The 18,511-nt window shown below is 33.7% G+C and overlaps 1 protein-coding gene across 5 annotated transcripts in view; it reads right to left on the bottom strand.

Annotated features, from left to right (window-relative positions):
* Window positions 1-18,511, bottom strand: part of LOC117120872 (signal transducer and activator of transcription 5A-like) — a 63,770-nt gene that overhangs the window by 37,583 nt on the left and 7,676 nt on the right. For 3 of the 5 annotated variants that reach the window (XM_033265970.1, XM_033265967.1, XM_033265971.1), the window contains exons 2-8: window positions 10,345-10,513; window positions 9,077-9,236; window positions 6,263-6,349; window positions 4,866-4,946; window positions 4,636-4,717; window positions 1,292-1,428; window positions 657-808 (exon numbers count right to left, since the gene is read on the bottom strand). In XM_033265970.1, coding sequence (XP_033121861.1) covers window positions 657-808; window positions 1,292-1,428; window positions 4,636-4,717; window positions 4,866-4,946; window positions 6,263-6,349; window positions 9,077-9,236; window positions 10,345-10,475 — 830 coding nt within the window. In that variant the 5' untranslated portion in view covers window positions 10,476-10,513. Of the gene's footprint in view, window positions 1-656; window positions 809-1,291; window positions 1,429-4,635; window positions 4,718-4,865; window positions 4,947-6,262; window positions 6,350-9,076; window positions 9,237-10,344; window positions 10,514-13,468; window positions 13,538-13,707; window positions 13,727-18,511 lie in introns of those variants that run through there. The other 2 variants (XM_033265968.1, XM_033265969.1) reach the window with 2 other exon arrangements.

The raw sequence follows: 18,511 nt of genomic DNA on the forward strand, positions 1-18,511 counted from the left end.
CTGCAAACTTTTTAATTCACAGCCTACTGGACATTCTAAGTCTCTCCCCAGCTGCAACAGGGACCAACACACCAAAAACTAGCAAGAAATTCTGATCATGGAAATGACCTCCATGTTCTTATGATATATAATAATTGGACATGAGTACCTGCTCTATTAGTGACAGATTTTTGTATAAACAGTGTACTTGCTATATCAATGAATTAGTTTTACAAACACAAATCATTCATTTTTTTTTCTCCTAGGCAAAATTGCAGCTCCCTAAAAATGTTTTGCAGTCCAAAATTGAACAAATGTTCGCAGAACAGTGCATTGAAAATTATATAGAAAAATTATCTAGCAAATAACTTGGGGACAACCAGTGTTCTTTAAGTCTCTCAATGCATTTGTTTTTTCTTTTTTTTTTGATATTTTTGGCTGGATTGAGTCTAATATCTTTGGATTAGAAGGTGGGTACCTTTTCTACTGAGATGTATCTCAACTCCCAAGATACCTGAATTTTTGCTCTTTCCCAAAACCTTTCTCATTTCCATTCATTTTCAAACCTCTTGTATCAAATTTCCTTTTGCAATTCCCTTAACCCAAAATTCTCTTCCCAAAACTCCTTTACATCATCTCATTTCCCCATGAATCTAAACTCTGTTTTGGACACATACCATTTTTGTAACTGATCAAGGGTGCCTTCTGGAGGCCCTCCAATTCCAGCTAGCTGCTGTCGTCGTTTCCATTGTATCAGCTCATCTTCTAATACTGTATGTTGTACTTCTTTAATTTTCTCAAACATTCTTTTGTGTTTATCAGCCAAATTCTGAGATGACATTAAAAGAAACCATTATAAATAAATACATCTAAACTTTGAACATTTTAATCACTAAAGGGAAAATACTAGACTGTAGTATCATCATGTGTACAGTCCTTAGAAAAATTGACAAAAATATCTGTCCTACGAATCGGCAATCAAAATTAATAAAAGGTAGTTTGGCAAAGCATTTTCCATTCTGGATATTAAACTTGTGGTCAAGAGTTCAAACCACACAATGACCATTCTCAACCTGAAACGCTTAGATAAGTCCGCTTACATTGTTGATGAGCTGTGGAGTGTTTCACACTATAGTATGTTTCACCCTGTGCAAGCAGCCACATTACGTGTTGGTTAGCCATGAACTCTAGAATTTAGCCTAGACCCAAAACTTCCTGACCAACTGCACCTGCCAATGGTTACCATGCTAGCGATCCAAAAAAAATAATTTTTGGTTTTATAATGAAGCAAAATTTCATAACAATCACTTACAATTCTCATGCCTAAAAGACGTTGAGCTTCTGACTGCAAAACGCCCTCTAAATCTTGCTTTTTCTGCTTCAGTGTAGGTTCCTGTGCCATGCGATTAGGATCTCGCTCCGGAAGTAATTGTAATTGAGCTAACTGATCTAAAATGCACACACAAAAAAAAAAACAAAACAAACAAAAAATAAGTGACTGAAAATAAACTGGTTTAAGAGGATGTTACAATTAGAGACTAAAAATGTCAATATGCTGTAAGGCAAAAAGACTATAAAAACTAACAAAGACATATTTAGAAAAGGAAGTATAATTTTGGAAACTTATTTTAAGATGACAAGACTTAAAAGGATTGCAACATAGGGTAACAGAACCGGAAGCTACTGTAGATAGCAACCAGGTGCAGTGACGGATCCAGGGGGTTCAAGGGGTTCGGACAAAACCCCCCTGTGAAGAAACGTAATAAAGTACTATTGGTTCCTGGCTTACAAAAGGCATTACCAACCATCTCACATCATGCGGGAAAGTCCCACATTTCAAAGTGATTTTGGATGTAATATTCATTTGGCAGAAACACATGCATACTCTTAAATTTGTCGCGCAATTAGTCTACGCATGACGACGAATAATCACAAATTCAGGGAAAATATATTTAAAATTAGAAGAAATTAGTTTTATTAAAAATATAAAACAATCATGCAGTAACTTGAGTCATTAGAGAGCTTTCGTTATTTTGTTTGAGATTCAATTCACAGAAAGCTTTGGCGGCGCGTGTGGTCTTGCGCGTTCATTGCCACAACCAAGGTAATTCAACAGAAGGACGCACATCTCCGCTCTCGAACATAGCGCTTGCGTACAGTCCTTTGATCTTTACTGGCATCGACAATCCGATACTAGTTGCGAATACAGACGTCAATTATTAGTCTATGCGTGCCATTCGTTTTATGGTGTTAGTTTTTATTTTATTAATTTTGGGTACTTCGCAATGATTGTTACATCTGATTTTTTTTGGCCGCGAGCTTGTTAAATGCTTCTATAAACTGCAATTTGATTTGTGAAATTGACTAAGAAAATGAAAAGTTACAGCAATTTAAAATTTACGAATTTTATAAAACATTAATCATTAATTAAACATTAAAACATTTATGCAACATTAATTTGTCATTTTGACAATGTTGGCATAAGGTACCGAAAATGAACATTTGAGTATATACAGAACATTTATTAATTTTTTCTGCGAAGTGAGTCTCATGAACGACAATTCACCACAATTTTGGTAAAATTAATGTTGAAATGAAGAATATAATTTCAGTCTAATGTTAATGCAAAATATTATTAGGCCTTTGTAATCACCGCACGACGCGCGATTATCATGGCAACTAACACGCGCCTGGGTAGTTCGTCACGTACGCTGACGGTTTATGGTCTGGTTGCTATGGTTTTTGTGACGTTCAGAGTGCAGGGACGCACGTGCGCCTAGAATGTCGATGCCAGAGTTATAGCCTTTGATGTCCCGAGATGTGCGTCCTTCTGTTGAATTGCCTTGCCACAACCAATATTGATTATGTGACTAAAACTTGAGTTGTCGGCATCAAACATGCACGCAGTCAGGTACCGGTAAGTACAGTATTTACGTGAATACTTAATTCACTGACGCGTTACTAAAAATTGATTGGTATGGTTAACTGGTTCTGGTTATGGTGGGTAAGGCCGACCTCTTATGGACTCCAAACATGTAGGACCATGGTTCCTAATAGGTGGCCTGCGGGCCAAATTTGACCCATGAAGCTATCCTAAAATAAAAACAAATTCAATTAAATATTTTGATAAATAATTTTCTCATTATAAATGAAGACAACGACAAAATTCCTAAAAAAATATATATTATATACTACAAAAAGTCAAAAGAACAGAAGCTTGTTATTTTTAATGTATTTAATCTTGAATTTTCTAATGTTTCTTAATTCATTTTAAAAAATTATTTTAAATACAAAAGAATTTGCTTTTGTATTAGTTTCAACTACATCAAAAAGAAGTTTCTGGTATGTGGGAGAAATTGTTTTTCTTTTTTTTTTGTCCTTTTTTTCAAAATGTCTTTCTACCTAGAGTGTTATTCCCCAGGCTACCCCCCCCCCCCCAATTTTTTCGATGAATTGTTCCTCCTTGTTTTCCTATTAATTTTTTACCACCAGGTTATTTTCATTATACTTTATGAGAACATTATTCTCAGGCAGGTAGCGAAAGTATTATTTCTGTACTTCTACAGTACTTTTGAGGTCAATGCCCATTAGCGATTCTTTTCTACGATACGCCTACTTTTATTTCAAATTATGTGTTACAGTTGATGGTAGCAAATACACCTATATCATTAAATATATTTCATTTAATTAATGTTATTTAATTTGTTTATCTATCAGAAAATTAGGTCAATTTATGTTTTATAAAGTATGCATATTATATATATTTTTAATGTTTATGTTACTAATGTTTATTATACACCGAATGCAATTTCTTATTGTTTTTAACCAACTAGGATGTGAACAGAATATTGATAATTATGTACGTATTCTTTGTTAAAGTTACAGAATTTGTTACCATATATTGTAACAAAAAGTAGAATTCGAAATTACCAAAAACATTATAACGACTTGCTTAATTACCGGTACTCAGGTATTATCTTTTGGCCTGTGAGCCTAAGTCAAAATAAATGTTGGCCCTTTAAACAAATTAATTAAGAATTAGGGGTGTAGGAGTATAACAGGAGGGTAGAAAGAGTGTCGAATGTTAAGAAAGGTTCACTTTTTTCATTCATTTTTTGTTTGTTTGAGTAATGAATGTTTGTGTACATAGTTTGAGTGTTCAAATAAAACACACATTGAAACTCGAATTGAATGTGGCTTTATTAAAAATATATTTGTTTATGTACCTGATACTGTCAATAAACACTCACTAAAAATAGCTTAAAATGCTCAGATTGTCAGAACGCCCATGGGGTATAGGCCTCCAGAAACCCCCCCCCCCACACCGGGGCCCCGACCTTTTTTTTAAGAGGGGTAAAACCTTGAATTTTGAAGAAATTAAATTTCATTAAAAGACACCTCAGAGGTCGGGGAAGCTCATTTCCAGCCATCTAGGAATCAAAATTTCCCGGGGGCGGACCCCCCTTTCGTTTTTCGGTTTATGGGGAAAATGAACCCACCTCTTTCAAATCCTGTATCCGCCCCTGAGGTGTCTAGTAACAAAGGGTGACAAAAGGATTCCTATATATATATTTTCCCTTTTCTGGGCTAGTAACTGAAGGGTTCAACTTCAAGTTTTGGTCTATCCAGGGATAAAGCTTCTAACATTCAACTTACTTTGAAGTTTAAGATTTTCTTGGTATTGAAATACAAACATTTCTTGCTTCTGTTGTAAATTATCTAGATCCTTTTCTGTGTCCTGTGATGAAATAAATTGATTTATTACAGTTTTTCTATGATCGCAGGCCCTAACACACACTCATTTTTTAAAAAACATAAAACACAATAACACACTCAAGTACAATTGCTATATCATCATTAATATAGAAAACAATAAATAAACTTACAGCTGTCATAACTCTTAACTCTTGTAAAGTTGTTTCAATATTTTCATGGCTATCCGACATAGGTGACCTTGAAAAAGTTCCCTGCATAAGAAAAAAAATGTCATTACGACTGCAAGACCATACAGTATATTAAAAAAAAAAATAGGATATATGTAACACCAATTTCAACACAAGGTTGAAGCCAATAAAAGGTGCGAGTTTCACATAAAACAAATAGAGAACAAAAGACAAAAATTATGAGAGAAGAAACAATTGAGGTTTAAATTTTGCAGTCTTAAGAAATGAAAAAGCAGTGAATTTATCTTTAGAATATAAACACAGACTGACTGGAAAACGGTCGAGACGTTAAGAAAGGAGTGCCGTAACCTACAGTACAGGCATAATATCGGCACCGGTTCAAGCAACATGCTCACCTAAAGCTCTGGTGGTGAAACAAGTCTTCTCTCGCATCAGAAGCCTGTACTCACCGAAAGATATACATAGATAAAATGGAGTTGTATTTTTACTAGTTTTTTTTTTTAACAATTTTGCAATAGTTTTGATGTCTTCCTTCTGTTGTAGCAGTTGATGCTACCAGGATATTTCCAGCTGTCTGATAATGGTTATGTCAACAATTCTTTTACATCAACCATCTGCCAAATTGAAATTACAATATGGATTTGTTTGTTTGAAAAACAAAATAAGATGTTTCTTTGTAACTGGTTGGCAATGAAATTTGGAAAACAAAGAACAAGTAGCTACTAATTTTTTTGACTCCAGAAAAGATTTTCTTACAGTGAATAGACAGTGCTCAACATTACATCCACGTCTAGAATACAATTTGGCTTGGTTTACGTAGCTTCTCTCATCAGTATTGAAAATGTAATTCTATTTCTAAACCTTTGATGTTGATTCTCTTCACTTGGCCTAATGTACTGTACTACGTACCCAGTATTCGCATGTGTTTTGTATGTGACAATTGACAATTAGTACACCACTACATAGATTTTCTTTATGCAGTATACAGCTTGATTATTCTGGTCAAAACAAACCTACAGTACAGATTTTAGTAGGAAAATTATCTGTTTCAGCAACTGCTATGGTCTCTCACCTTCTTCGGGTTAACAGTAGCAGTAGGTTGCAGTTCAAGGGCGGATCGAGCGATGTCCAAAATGGAGGGGGGGCACGAAAAGTGGGCCGAAAGTGGGGCCAATCAAGACAACACTACTGTTGGGGGTTGGAAATATTATTGATTTCTAACACCCCCCACCCCCCAAATCCGGCCCATGCAGTTGCGGAAACTGTTGCTAAGGTAACAACTCACTGCTTCAACAAAACAGATAATTTTCTTACTATACTGTACTTTATGGAACAGATTGAAATTCTTCAAGAAAACCTATAGAGGTCAGTATACTTACACCAACATCATCAACTAGACTGTGCTCTACTTCGATGCAATACCTTATTGTCCTTACAAAGCTTAATGGGGATATACTCCAGCGTTGCTAAAAATAGAAACAAATGGTATATTAAGACAGAACAATAAATTAAATATTTATGTAAATTTAAGTAATATTATAATTACAATGATAAAAACAGAAACATCAATGAGAATCTGACTAGAAGCCATTTGTATTGTAACTAAATCCCTTCACAGTACAGCATTCTCAATAAAAATTACAGTAGGATGAGAAAACATTCAAAAATAATATCATTGTACCTAAATTCTTTGCTGGTTAAACTATTCTGACCATTACAATAATAATCATAAAATATGTATGGTGAGTATTATAAATAACTAAATGTGTGATACAGTCAAGAACGATTATCATAATATTATATTATTACTAGGTTTCGATAGAGTTTACCACCTGTGCATTACAATATAACCAAACTCCCAAAAATGAAGCTCTGTATGCAGCCGATAAGCACCGGGGACCAGACACACTCTGTGGGAATGCCTAAGTGAGGGTGTTCACATAGGTACTAAATCCTCTACAGATTCAGAGTAGTGTACATTTGGATCTCTATAACTTGTTTAATGGATTATGGACTGAGAGGCGATGCTTGTAATCTCTCTCAATTTGCTGGAGGGGTTTATAAAACATAAAATTATTATAATCTGCTGACTGTCTTCCTTCATTTTAATCAACTCATCTATATCCTCCTCTCACAATAGCATTATATAACATTCCCATCTAGTTCCACAAAACCACGCAGACAAATGGCCAATAACTGTCTACAAACGCCTACAATTGATGGAGAGTTTATCCTCACACTGGTTCAATAACATGCTGATGAAGACCTAGAGACAGTAATGGCACAACCTCATTTGTATTGCACTATAATCACAATATTAATATCAATTTGCTAGGGCACAAGCCACCAAAATGAGTGTGTAGCGGATCCTAAACTTCCCCTAATAAATTTGCATGATTTACTTACAATATATTAGTCAAATTCTTCTAATTCTAAAAAAAAAATCCTATTGTATTTATTATTACTGAGAAAAATGTTGAAACTAGAACAAAGAATTAAAAGCATACTACTTTCATATTAATATGAAGTACAGCCAATTAACAACCATAACAAAGCATAACAATATTTGAAAAAATTGTAACAATAAAGACATTAATCTTTGACCTGACCCATGATGTAAAATACTGTAGTTGGTTGAATTTTGTAAACACAGCGAGTGATGCTCATTAATATAGGAAAAATTCATGGTTTTTCAGTGTTTCTGCTCCGAGTCTCATCTGACGTTAAATATTGCTGATTGGAACATCAGTAAACCACTCGTTTGGAAACTTATCTTCGCTTGGAAATGGAACATTTTTAAAATGGTTTCCTGAAGCTAGTCCAAAAGATACTGGTTTAAATATGAGGTTATTTAAAAATGAATTCTGCACTGTGAGAAGCATCAGTTTGTCAAGTTTGTAATCACATTTTGTAATTAAATAACACAAATGCTTATTGGATTCAGTGTTGGCACCAACGGACATGCATGGGCCATCATAGACACCACTTTTTAGTTTATGATTGCAATTAGTGATACTACGTTCTAAAAACACAATTGTATTCTATCCTAATACTATATTCTCTCCACCTTGAATCCCCCTTCACCAGTAGTTTTACTGGGAACTCTGAGGCCCTAGGCAGCCCTTTTGTTCAGACACCCAGTCAAAATTGTTGGACACTGTCAGCAAATTTCAGTGGCCACTACCGAGTTGGATGTAAAGAAGAAAAATAGATTACAGTCTACTAATATGTATCATCATGTGCATTACAACACTAAATATTATCATGATGCTTATATATACAAAAGACGCAGAAGGACATTACGTGTTCACTTTTCACGATAGTTCAAATCAGGACATCTAGTATAATATATTAAACCAGCAACATAAATCAACAAGTAAATTATTCATAAACTACATTTTTAGGAATAATTACAAGAGATTTATTACAGGGGAAGTACCCAAAATGCAATGGAAATTCAAGAGTTAATAGGATAATCACCTTAGTGAGAATAAGGTTACTTTAACTGAGACTGCAGCATGATTAAATTTTAAAAATTTCAATATATTCCAGACGACATCATCTGGAATTTGAATTGGTAATCATCTAATCTAAATCGCCTATCGAGTACATCCCTTGATTAGTGCATTTGTCGTACTCATCACCATAAAGCTGATTCTTGTATGCAAGTCCTACTATCAATACATCAGTCAATTTTCCATTTAATAATTATTGAGAACATTACAGAACTTTATGATTATTGACGAGGTACCATTTATCTAGCCAGTGCTATACATTCATGTTGTATTATTTAGCATACTGATATCGTCTTGATATAAAGCACCCCATTCAACGACACAGCTGGCAGGCGACAGGCTTCTCCCGATGGATATTTAATTGCACGTACTGTAACACACTTTCTTTCACACATTAGTCTCATGGAGGTCTAAAGCCAGTCTCTAGAGTAAAACCACATGAATAAAGCCCATGATGTTATGTATTAACATTTCTGGGGTTTTCAGAGCAGATCGCATTTATTTTATAATTGAGAATTGTGAGGTTGCTAATGTTTTAATTTTGTCCCAAGAAAATGCTGGTATTTTGACACGTTTACAGATTTGGCCTAGTCCAATTTAAATACAACCTCTTCCATTATATTTTTTTTTTAATTCATAATTATAGTGTTTGTTAAAAAAAATATCAAACTGGCTTACGTCTAACTCGCGTGCAAATTGATATAACTTAAGCCGTATCGGAAACATCATTTCATCTGTTGATAAACCTTCAGCCTTCTGGTTCACTTGCTGGATTAACTCCTGCAATAACATCCTAGCATTTGGCTCCATATTCAGATCATCTACATTGATCCCCTGCCTACAAGACAAATACATCTTGGTTACTATTCACCACCAATGGTAAACAATGGTGGTATCAAGGAGATAATAACAGTCTGGCTATAATTCAGCAGCAAACTAGTAAGTTTATTTTGAAGGGAGATAGTGTTCATTTTATTTTCAAAAGGCTGTAAAAACCTCTCACTGCATTAAGTTAGCATGAATTGGTAGTTAGGAAAAACAAGTAACACCATTTTCTCTATGGTAACATTATGTAAAAGTGTAGTACAATCCAAGTTGCAACATCTAGTAAAATTGTGACATTCAAACTATCAACTTCTAAAGGATATCAAATGGAAATCAATTTTTTAAACTGATAAAATTATCTTAATTCCACCTGTTGTTATTGATACTAGTCAAATTAAAGAAATAATCCTACAGTTTATTTAGTTACAGTTTAAATTCATTAAAATCCAGATCAAATTATAATCATTATTTGTTCTAATAAAACCCTTGCAACAATACAGTAGAACCGCTCATTGAAGTACGGATGGTCCCAGAGCCGTTCGTAATTGTGGGTATTCGTAAAATCGGGGTTGACCCAAATTCCTATATATTTGCACTGGTACTACTTACACTGGCATAAACTAGGCCTAGGCTAGGCCCACAGGTTCCTACGCAGCTAAGTCTGAGGGGGCCTAGGCCTACAGTAAGCAGTTTCTAAGCATTCTGATCCCACTCTAGGCCCTACCAAATTTGTTTTTATCGGACGTTTTTACCTTCTTAAATACCTAGATTGTGGATTTCACTCCAAAGTTTATTATATATATTGATCATTCGATAAAACAATCAAGCACTATGTTGACTTTTAAAGCTGAAAACGATGTTTAAAAGAAAAGTAAAATTTGTCACATGCACACGTGTGAAGCCATAAAAAACACGGAATTTAAAGAGGCCCGTTAGAGGGCCTCCTTCACTTGAGAATTACATAGTACTATGCATGCTAATAATATGACGTCATCACCTTGATTTTACGTTCGTAAAATCGGGAATTCGTTAAATCGGGGTTCGTAATTGAGGGTTTCTACTGTACTTCTACTGTACTTTATTTTAAAGCAATGCACTCCTCTTCCTGCTGGTTTACTCACCAATCCTGTGCTTCGATCCATGCTGCACAATAGTACCTAATCTCCATTGGAAATTGAGTGTTCATGTACAATGCTTGGAGCTTCTGTAGCCCCTCTCCCTGTAGCTGTTGTAAACGTTGTATAAGGGACATCTTGCTGCTGTTGCCTCACTGCGTTAGATGGTTGAAATCTAAAGGTGAAAACAAAAAGACATACTATATTTATTTCTGTAAATGCATTGAACATCAGCAAAATATCTATCATAATAGGCCAGCAGAATGGCTGGACAATTAGAGTACACAGCAAAATCTGCCCTCTTACAATTATTGTTATAGTTTATTGTTATATTCTTTTTACTTATGGTTGCTCTCAAAAGGGCCGTTTGTTTTGAATATTTTCGGGATTTTTGATGACGTCATCATCCATACGAGGTGTACGTAAAACAGAGGGTTCGTATAACTGGGGTACGTAAAAACGAGGTTCTACTGTATTACACAAAATGAAGAAAACAAACAATTTTCATTAATTTCTTTACTTTTATTTAACAATTTTACATTTGTTTACACATTGCAGTTGGCCTATATAAATTTATAAATATTATATTTCGGGATTGATATTAAAATAAACTTCATTTTTCGGAAGACTGCTTAGTACCAAAACCTATTAACTATAATTTTTTTAGTATTGTCATTAAAGAACTGAAGCTTACTTGAAAGAAAAAGTATTTTTTATGCACCAATTCTACAAAGTTCCAAATCTTCGCGATGAAAAAACTTAGGGCATCCATTCCATGTGATTTCTAATTTCGTTAATTTGTTGAAATTTATTTACTCAACTGACAGCCATCTCATTGATTGAGGTCGACGCGGATGAGAAAGATCGTAACATGGAGGATAAACAAGGCGATTCTACCACATATCTAGGCCTGCCTTGCCATGGAGTTGTTATTTTGATAAACAACTTACATAACAACTCCCTGGTCTTGTTTACGATATTTTAAGACTGAGTGAGCGCCATAGTATATTGGCTTAAGATAAGAAATTTTTGTTTTATTGCTCTATGACATCGTGGAAATCACATTTTTTGTGAAATTTTCGGGATATTTAAAAAAATCGGGAGATAATTAATAAAAATCGGGAGGGCGGGAGACGGCCTCAAAAATCGGGAGAAACCTGCAATTTTCTGGAGACTTGGGATCTCTGCCTTTCTCAGAGTATTAACTAAGCAAGTTGAGCATGTGTCATTTTCCTATAAAACCTACTAAACTAAACCAAAGTGCTTATGGGGCAACAACCTATCAAATAATATCATTAAGAAATAAAGAAAATAATAACATCAGATGTAGAGTCCAATTATTATAGACTGCCTCGAGTCAAATTCCTATTGGTTCCACACTTTTAGTGAAAATTAATTACTAGCGTGCCTTTTGAAATATCCTTTCTAGCAATACAGTAGTTCACCTGTTTATTGGAACTGGAACTTAAGTATTAAAGCTACGACTAGAGTTCATAAAATCACATGCCATCACATACTGTGTAAGGAGATCTGGCTATTACTGTACTAACAAACCAAAAAAAAAAAAAAAAAAAAAAATCAAAATCGCTTGCTGTCAAACACCTTGGAGGAATAGCCATTAAAAACCGCAAAATACCAGAAAACCCCTCAAAACATCTGATTTACTTCTCTAATTGAAATTTTCCTTGGAAAGATCCATGACTTCCTACAGATTGGGCCAAGGTTCCTAAAGTACGATATGCACTGTACTGTAGAAACAGCTCAATTTATCAACAGTTGTATAATTTTGACACTAATGTCATACCTAATTCACTCAAATAAAAACCTGAAGTAGAATACAAGCTAGGGAATATTTAGCAGGCATTATTTACTACATGGCATCCATGTAATAATGCACAAACATTTAAAATTAAAATGTGTCCTGTGTAATATGTATGTAAGAAATATACCAAACATCGCAGAAGCCTGTAATACTCAGAGACATCATAGATTCATGAGACGTGTACACAAGATCTCAGGGGAAAGAGCAGACTTTCTTCCCAGTGTATTGAATACTGTGTGACATCATTTCAAAACCTACAGTAATGTATATATTCTTGCTCAATTTTCAAATAGATGCTTGCACATGGCACGCTATAGAGCGAGCCAACGATGCACGTCAATAAAGATTCTAAGAAACGACATTAAAAGATCATTTAATGACAATTTTTTTTTGTTAAGTAATAAGAATGGAATCAGACTACATCACAGAAGTAATCTTTTAGCTTAATTGGTCCATATCAAACAGATAAATTCACAGGTAAATACTGTTTAGTGTCCTATAGTTATATCTGTTATGGAATGCTGTGTCCTTTTATTAACTACATAACTTGTAATGGGGCTATAAGAGAAATGACAGAAAACAAAAAAATGAGACAAACTCTTTTAATTCTTTTGGTGTATTATTCATTGAAAAACCATTTTGCGGTGACCTACATATTTATACCAAAATTTTATACTATAAAATTATAAACTAGATTGAAAATATTTTTTCTTAAGATTGCTTAGTTGCTTTGAAATTCACTGTAAAATAAGTCTAAATTCCTGTTGAATTAGGAAGCCATCACAACTTTCTGGGGATTTTGTAATCTTTACGGATTTACTTTCCCTGTATTTCCCTTCTTGTATTTTTCACCTGCCTTTTAATCAGGTACTTTTTGAAATGCACAGAAAAACCAGCAGTATAATGTAATAAATGGACAATACGATATTTGAAAAATCAAGTTCAACAGAAGCTTTTACTCCTAAGTTATTTAGGTCATGACTAGTCACTAATCCATGGCAATTGCACAAGGCATGGGTCTCTTATGTTCCATTTCTAATAAATTATATGAAACCGGTAACATGTATAAATTGAACAAAACAACTTTTCTTTTTTGTCACCTGTAATTATTTAAAAGTAAAAAAATACAAGTTCCAAATGTTTTTACTGTATTTCGAAGTTGAAGCTAACGTTCTTATCATAGTTCGGTTACTAAGGTTACTAATCCATGGATCAAACATGGCCGTGATATATAGTTAATGCAACTTATATTTAGCTACCAGCCATAACAAACTAATCTTCACTCATTTTTAAGAGAAGCCATCTCACCTGTAATAATTAGAAGGTGTTCTGCATTGAGATGAGACCGTTAGCAGTTAATGTATTAAAGCCAGGCTCCTGAGGAAAACAATTTTTTATATGTTGTACATATTCTAATCTAAGACACAAAAATAGCAGTTGACGAAAAACTTGGGAACTGTTACTAATAAAATACAGATTTTTATAATATTTAAAAACTAAAACTGAGGGGAAAAGGTGGAAAAAGGGTGGTTACAACCTATACTCACACATGATTGTTACCCCAAGCTCAAAATGGTTGCAGTGATGGTTTCAACCGGGTTTCAACCGTTAGGGATCATACAAAATATTACAAAATTGCCCTTTAAAATGAACCTCTCATAACCATACAGTACTAGTTTCACTGGTCTTACCCCTGATAGTGCCAAGTTAGGGATCAACTCAGAAATTACACTGCATTAAAATCATACCTTATAATCTTTTGAATATTAACAATATGAACTGTCTCTTATACACATCTAGATGTGTATAAGAGACAGTATATATACAGTATATATTAAGAACTTGAGTGCACGTGAATGTCCACATGCGACTTCACTCAACTCCTAGAGTAACAGTTGCATAGGGTTGAATATCACAGAAATAAACAGGCAAACAAAAACTTACAAAACATTACAATAGCAAATTAGTATAAAATACTAGGAGAAAAACCAAAATGTCAACAATGAAGATTGAGAATATTTTTGTGCCTTCAACCATGATAATAATCTTAATCTGCCTATAAAAAGTCCACCTCAATTTAAGGAATATTTGGATTGGTCAACCACCAACTTTGGAATTTGGGAAAGAGAAAATTCTTCTCTTTTGTGATTACAATGCGAGTGTAATTAATAGAGGAAATTATTTAAAAATCATATAGATCTCATATGGAAAACTGATAATGCCTCCAACAGCCAGTCACCCTAATAAATTTTTATACTTGAATCGGACAAAGGAATATAACATTTTTGGTTTACTGGTTCTCGGATCCATGATGATTATAGTACAGTAATATCATTTCCATAGTTCTGGTGGTTGCAACTGCATGGAAACGTAAGATAGGTAATTCCTTTCAGGAACATAAATGTGGGTTACAGTAAACTAAAGTTAAATGAGCACAACCTTTTCTATTACTAATAAGTAACACAGTAATTCAGCAGGCTCTGTAGTAGGAAGCCAGTGAAGCTCTCAGAGGACAGGGGTCATAGAGTAATAATATGCTTACAATATGGTATGATTTGGAGTCTCTGCAGGCAAATACTGTATAGAACAGATAAAGTTTTAGAGCAAACTCTTGAAGATATAGGCCAAGAGGAGATTTGGAGGGAAAATTAATGTGCAGTATACTGAAACACCGATAGTGTCACTGGAGAGCAGGTAGATAATCAAAGTGAAAAAAAAAACCACCGTAGTTGTGTTATGGAAAAAGCGAGGCAGGGACAGCTCCATAAGACCTATATCCTATGGCCACCTTAATTATTATTGTTATAGTGACTCCCTGGAAGAACAATATGGAGAAGCACAAAACTAGATGATCTATAGTATATACATTATATACATTTACCTGAGTGTAGACCTGCAGCACTACAGTATACAGTAGAATGTGAAGCTAATAAACCAAACTTGTTTATGCAAGAATGTCAGCCTATATATTGTACAAAAGATACTAAAGCCGTTAAATTTGAAGCGGCTAGAATTATTGGCAAAAGGCCAAGTGTATGATAGTCTGTTTGAAGAAAAGCTATCTTGCCTACGAAAATGACCATGTACTAATTTTTACTACCATACTCACACATGATTGTTACCCCAAGCTCAAAATGGTTGCAGTGATGGTTTCAACCGGGTTTCAACCGTTAGGGATCATACAAAATATTACGAAATTGCCCTTTAAAATGAACCTCTCATAACCATACAGTACTAGTTTCACTGGTCTTACCCCTGATAGTGCCAAGTTAGGGATCAACTCAGAAATTACACATGCATTAAAATCATACCTTATAATCTTTTGAATATTAACAATATGAATGAATACAGTAAGCAAACCTATTGAAAACATCATCTATAACTGGTACTAATTCATTTATTAAGTTTAATATTACAAAAAAAATTGACATTTTCAGATATATTCAATTCACTTCAATTTATAATAAATTTATTTGGCCATTATTAAAAAAAAATAGATTAGAATATCACTCTAATTTTCTTGGAAAAATTATGTAGGATGGTGTATGGGGGAGGGATGAATTTTAATAACAGACCTAGAGCCATACCAATGTGATATCACAATACAAATATTTGAACTTTGTAAATTATGAATTTTCTCAATTATAAAACTGTGCAAATGGAGGGGTACATAATTGGGAGTTCCCCTGTCTTTAGCATGTGTGAGCTTTAGACATACACAAATAGCATGTGGGACATTGAAACAATGGGAGTTTAATAAGTTTCCTAGAATTATGAAACTGATGAATCAACATAAAAAAGAAAATACAATGGTTTATACATTTATTAAAACAAATTTAATTATAATAATTTACAGCCCTTGTAATTTTAGATTTTTTTAATGTCTAAAATTTCATATTGTAAGGAAAAACCAAAATTAATGATAGTTCTATCTTTTCAATTCCATGTCATAATACTTGAAAATTGAAAACAAGAAAATATTTGCCTCATCAATCAACAGACATACAAAACAGTAATACCACTCCCATATTCATTGCATAAAGTAATCAGAACAAATATTTTTAGTAAACGTGCCTTAATTCAGCAAAAAATTAAGCTGTACAGATTATCAAATGTTTTTTGATAAAAAACTATTTGCATGCCCATATAATATATATAGTTAAGCTTGCCTAAGTCCACTTTGCCTATTAAACTCGAAAAATGTCGAAGTCGATTTTATTTTACATTGCAAATTGTTGTGTTTTCCCTAAATTAACAATCTGTAAGTCGAATTTTGTCTTGCCAAACAATTTTTTAATGTCATTTTGGATTTGACCACGGCAAGATCAACTGTAGTCATGATGTACCTATATATGGTAGTGATGTAATGTCATCATGACCATATTTAGGAATGTTAGTTGTTTTTGTCAAACAAATTTTGATAAGTTGGACAGGGATTTAAACCTGTATTGGAAGTGGAAACTTATAGTATAAATCCTTTATAATATATTCATGACAAGAAATTCAATATTTAAATGCATTCTTTTTTTTTGTATTGTAGTTATCCTGATTTTACAAAATAATGGTATTGGTAATGTACATACATTTTTTAATTAATCAATTAATTAATTAATGACAGCATATAGTAGCAAAAGTTTTTAAAACCTTTGACAGCAATTTTACCTGTACATTTATGTTGAATTATTAGTAAGTAGCCATTTCAAACATGAGTGTGTGAATGTAGGCCCTACTGGTATCTATAAAATATCTTCAACCTTTGGACGCCAAACCCTCCATTTTTATCTTGAGTCTATTGTCAGTTTGGAAGCTCAATATCACTGCACGTGGTCATTGACTTTTATCGAGCCATGCATATTGACACGATATAAAATACATTAAAAAAAGCAAAGAAAAGAAATAAATCCATTACAATATGTAAATATAGCAATATCACTCTACAAAAATATAAAGACAAAGTGTACGATAGTAAATGTCTTAGCTAGAATAACATGCTTCGAAGATATGATTAAAATGTTAGTATGTAAATGACTTCTGAAATTCAAGTGAAATGTTTTTTAAACTATTCAAAATAGTTTAAAGTAGTTATGATGAAAATATGAAAATATTACACTAATATCTCTGGACTATACTGTACACATAACTGCTACTGGTTATTGTTTTAAATGGTAAGCTCATCTTAGAATATCAATAAGTTTAATGTTCAGAATTCATATAGAAGCTACAGATTTTTTCTTTTGCACATTTTCTTTTCCATCGTAAAAAAATAAAACAAAGTTATAGTTCATTTTATAAACATATGCCAAAATTTTCTCCAGTATTTTTACATTGCCATATTGCATTATGGATGATTGTGTAACCAAAATGTTGCTTATAGAAAATGTTTTGTCTTTGTGATGAATAAAGGTGGATGACCCCCACAAAAGATAAAAAAAGTTATTTTATTTCATTGTCTCCGAGTAGCTCTGGTTCAATGAACGCCATCAGCCATTGAAAAAGAAAGTTGGCGCTTGACTTTTAATAATAATATAACAATTCTTTGGCCCAAAGACCCACGGCAGCCACAGTCCAGCACCACCTGATATCTACCCTAAACATGTTATAGACAGATGGACACAAACTGGGTCCTTAACCTTTTCACTCTCCTCTGAGATATATTCACAAGCCAAACTTTAATTGCTGCAAAGCAGCCAATTCATATTCTTGACAGCAATTTGACCTCTGAAAGGTCATTGTTTGTCAAAAAACAATCGCCTAAGACAACTGAAAAGCGGAGTTTTCTCCTTTCGTTTTGCCGGGTAAAATCAATTACTTTAGGCGACGTTTGTAGACTAACCTACTCGTACCAACGTCGGCATGTCGCGACGCTGGAGTACTATTCAGCGTTTTTACTATATTTCTAGGTTTCCTATTTCTACGTTTAATCGACTCATGTCTCGGCCACAATATTTTGAGGCCAATATTATTTACGAACCCAGTTAAACTTATTTACTAGCCTATTTTGAACATGCTAATTATTACATTTAGGCAACGCTTGTTGTAGACTGGCATAGTGTTTTCGGAAATAAATATCATTTTATACACATGCACAGATCGATTCGCCAGCAGCGAGTCATCGCCAACAGCGAGTCATCGCCAACAGCAGCGAGTCGCCAGCAGAGAGATGTCACTGCAGCAAAACACTATTGTACACGGTACCAACGCTGTTCTAATATAGACAATGGGTCATATTATTTGTTATATTTTTATTATTCATTATTTTCACTTGACTCGCATAAATAATTTTGTTCGAAGAACATTTTATGCAGTTGTACTTCGCAGCACTTCACTTGCAATTTGCAATTTCTAGTAATA

Source organism: Anneissia japonica, unplaced genomic scaffold, assembly GCF_011630105.1.
Source record: "Anneissia japonica isolate Jap-2015-1 unplaced genomic scaffold, ASM1163010v1 scaffold287965_len1858130_cov191, whole genome shotgun sequence".
Taxonomy (NCBI): domain Eukaryota; kingdom Metazoa; phylum Echinodermata; class Crinoidea; order Comatulida; family Comatulidae; genus Anneissia; species Anneissia japonica.